We start from the raw sequence: 3493 nt of genomic DNA on the forward strand, positions 1-3493 counted from the left end.
GATTTGTCTTTTTTTTTTTTTTTTGGTTCTTTTTTTTTTCGGAGCTGGGGACCGAGATTTGTCTTTTATCGCTAGTCTCTTTCAGCATCCAGTCTCTTTATGGTGAAACTTTTAAAATGTAGTCCTCTGCACAGCACAGTGTTTCCTGCAGTCACCATGTGCACCACCACACTAGGGCTGCTGCCCACCCTGCCCCTATCACTCTAGAATGCAGCACTCCTGCATTAGTTTTCCCCAGTGCACTTCTTTCTTATGGGGTCACATTTTTCACCAGCATTTAGAACACACCTGACTGTTGCAGGAGCGTCCCACAGTTTAAAATGCACTCCAAGGCCAGGGAACCATTACACTTGGCTGGATCTTTGTGTTCCTCTTTCTTTTTCTACAGCACTGATCTCACTTAAACTATGTCACTGATGAAGACTTTTCTTTTTTGGTCATGTCTAGGAGTGTGGGTCTATGTAAACATCTGGTACCTGTGTCCAGGTTCTGAGGAGGCCAGGAGATACCATCTAATCGTCTTGAACTCTAGCGAGAATGCTGTGAGTCGCCTGGTGTGGATGCTAGCAAGGGAGCTAAGGCCTCTGGAAAGAAAAGTACCTTTCACTGCTCATCCATCTTTGAGGCCCCAGTAAAAGGTCTTTAGTTAGAACATGTGCCTGTTTCCTGAGTTAACTTTGTTTTTTTGTTTTTTGTTTTTTGTTTTCCTGAGTTTGCCAGGCTCTGTACACAGCTGAGGCATGTTGTCTTGGAATGGCCTAGTCCTCCCCTGATCCTAGTTTCCTAATCCCATACAACTCCAGGGTCATCTCAAAATGTCCTCCTCCCCTCACTGTTCTTCACCTGGACTCTTAGTCAGGTCTGGTTTGGGAGGAGCTTCAGGCTCTGAAGGCTGGGAGGGATCTCAGCAGGGTGTGGCCTGGCAGGGTTCCTGGGTGGAGTTGACTGGTTGCAGAGGACTGGGGAAGGGGGATGGAGGATGGGACACTTCAACAGCCACCCTTAGACCACAGCCCAGGGGTTGGTTACTTGTTTCTGTCTCCAGCAGCCACACAAGCACCATGAAGAGGCTGCTGTGCTCTCTGCTGGGGCTTCTGTGCACCCAGGTTTTCTGTGAGTCTGACTGTCAGCAATCAGGGCACCTGATAGGATCTGGCTCAGGACATGGAGGAGTGGGGAGAGCACTTTAGGAGTCCTGCAGAGCTCCCACCTTCTCAGAGGACATGGGTGTGCCCAGGACTCTGTGGACACTGAAATGGCAGCCAACTGTGTCTCTTTCCTTTTTTCTAATCAGTGATGAAGGGGCAGCAAGTGCAGCAGAGTCCTGTGTCCTTGGTTCTGCAGGAGGGAGAGAAAGCAGACCTGGAGTGCAACTTTTCCACCTCTATATACCAAATGCAGTGGTTTTACCAGAGTCCTGGGGGAAGCCTCGTCAGCCTGTTTTACAATCCTTCTGGGACAAAGCAGAGTGGAAGACTGACATCCACGACAGTCACTGAAGAAAGTCGAAGCTCTTTGCACATCTCCTCCTCCCAGACCACAGACTCAGGCACTTATTTCTGTGCTATGGATGCACAGTGCTCCCCACACACCTGCAGCCTGTACACAAACCTTCAGCCTGTGTTTATGTCTCTTCTTAGTCACAAGACACGGGAAACCCCAAAGAATATCTGTCCGATTTAATCTCCCTTTCCTGTATTGGTAGAGTTGTAACCTCAGGTAAGCTTTGGCCTCGTATGATCAGGACATTGGTGTTTATCTTCATTGCTCAATACACACCCTCCTAAAGCATAAATGTCCATCTTAGAACTAGCAGAGAAGCTGATGGGGGACAGAATCAATGTGATCATTTAAGGCACAGTGTGCAGAAATCATAAATGATGAGGAGAAAAAGGAATGGAAGGGAAAACAGGCTTCCAGGTAGAACTGCTCTGACAGGGTCAGGGTTAGTGAGGAGACAGAACCTCAGCAACAGTAAAAACAGTGAACCATGCAAGATGCAGGATGCACAGATACCTGCCCGCTCCAGTCTCCTTCTTGCCACTATGATGAAACATTGAGTAAAGTCTACCTAGAAGGGGATCAGATTTATTTAGGTTTCACTTCCAAGTCATAGTCCATCCTTGGTGCTAATCAAGGCAGGGACAAAACACGACAATGAAACAGAAACCATGGAGGAAGGCTGTTGTTAGTTCACTCACAGACGCATCCTTAATTAGCTTCCTTATAAAACCCAGGACCACTTTCCCACACAAAGGTGGCACCCACAGTGACTTTTGAATCTTCTAATCATTAACTTTATTCATCATTACTTTTAAAATTTTCTAATAACTTTAACTATCTTAAAAGCTTTTACAACTCAAAGAGAATGATTGACTCATCCTATAATGAACAAAATGAGCAGACTCTCTAAATGCGCATGCATGAGTTAAGGACAAATACTTAGAACTCAGCTAGGGATTGTCTGGTTTAGTACAGCGGTGGTTGTGGGGTCTCCACGAGTTTACTAGGAGATGGAGGACATTGCAGAAAACCACAGCAAATCAAAGTGAGGAGCTGTGGATCCTAGTGACAGTGGGCTTGTCTACAGTACAACCCCTGCTCCTGCTGAGGCTCAGGAAACCCTAGAGAGGACAGCAGGAAGGATGGCAGGAGTCAGAGGATCAGGTGTCTCTGTGTAACTCACTGTGTCTCCTAGGAATGTTGGAAGCTGCACAGATGAGGTCTCACCAACATAACTGCCTCAACAGGAGCTGCAACACAGCAGCTAAAGTGGATGGGGAAAGCACACACAGTCTCCATTCTAGACAATGAACTACTGGAAACCAAGAATGCCGATAGTGGGGAAATGGTCTTTCCCTGAGAGGAGCACACCAATTGGTTATCCAATACGGTTTGGTCAGTCCTGAGGAATATATATATATAACAATGATTAATAAAAGAAGAAGCCATAACTTTCAAAAGACAGCATGGAGGACTATATGGAAGGTTTTGAAGAGATGATAGGGAAGAGGGAATTTGTGTGATTATATTATAATCTCAAAGAATAAAATATAAGGATTTTAGTGAAAAAGAATATTTGTGGCTTAATAATCACCATGGGTACAAGTTGTCTAAATAAGGGGTTAATAAAATATAACTTGTGTCAAATGCAGTTATTTGCTTATTAAAGCTCTATTGTAAGTAGTGAGCATTTTCATGTTTTCATTTTGTATGAGTGGATTTTCTCATTTCCCAGAAGGAAGTGGTTTTAGGCAGGATAGAAAGATGGGGACTCATGATGTTGCATGGAGAAAAGGCTGGGAAGGAAGGAAAGAAAACCACCCTATAACTGACCTCAACATAGACAAACTCTCTTTCCTTCTCAGAAATATCTTCCCCAGAGAAATATTCAATGCATTTCCTCAGGCCTAGGCCTTAAGTCAGGAAACTGTGAGTGAAGACTTCCTGTGTGGCCACAGAGGGGCAGCGCTGCTTCAGAGAGGCTGAAGGC

General features: G+C 45.3%; 1 gene segment (V, D, J or C); it reads left to right on the forward strand.

Moving 5' to 3' along the window:
- The first annotated feature begins 1061 nt into the window (after positions 1–1061).
- LOC134482043 (T cell receptor alpha variable 22-like) lies at positions 1062–1683 on the forward strand. The segment is given in 2 exon segments: positions 1062–1113; positions 1295–1683. Coding segments are annotated over 2 exon segments (441 nt in total).
- The last annotated feature ends 1810 nt before the right edge of the window (positions 1684–3493 follow it).

The sequence above is a fragment of the Rattus norvegicus genome, chromosome 15, assembly GCF_036323735.1.
Source record: "Rattus norvegicus strain BN/NHsdMcwi chromosome 15, GRCr8, whole genome shotgun sequence".
Classification (NCBI taxonomy): Eukaryota; Metazoa; Chordata; class Mammalia; order Rodentia; family Muridae; genus Rattus; species Rattus norvegicus.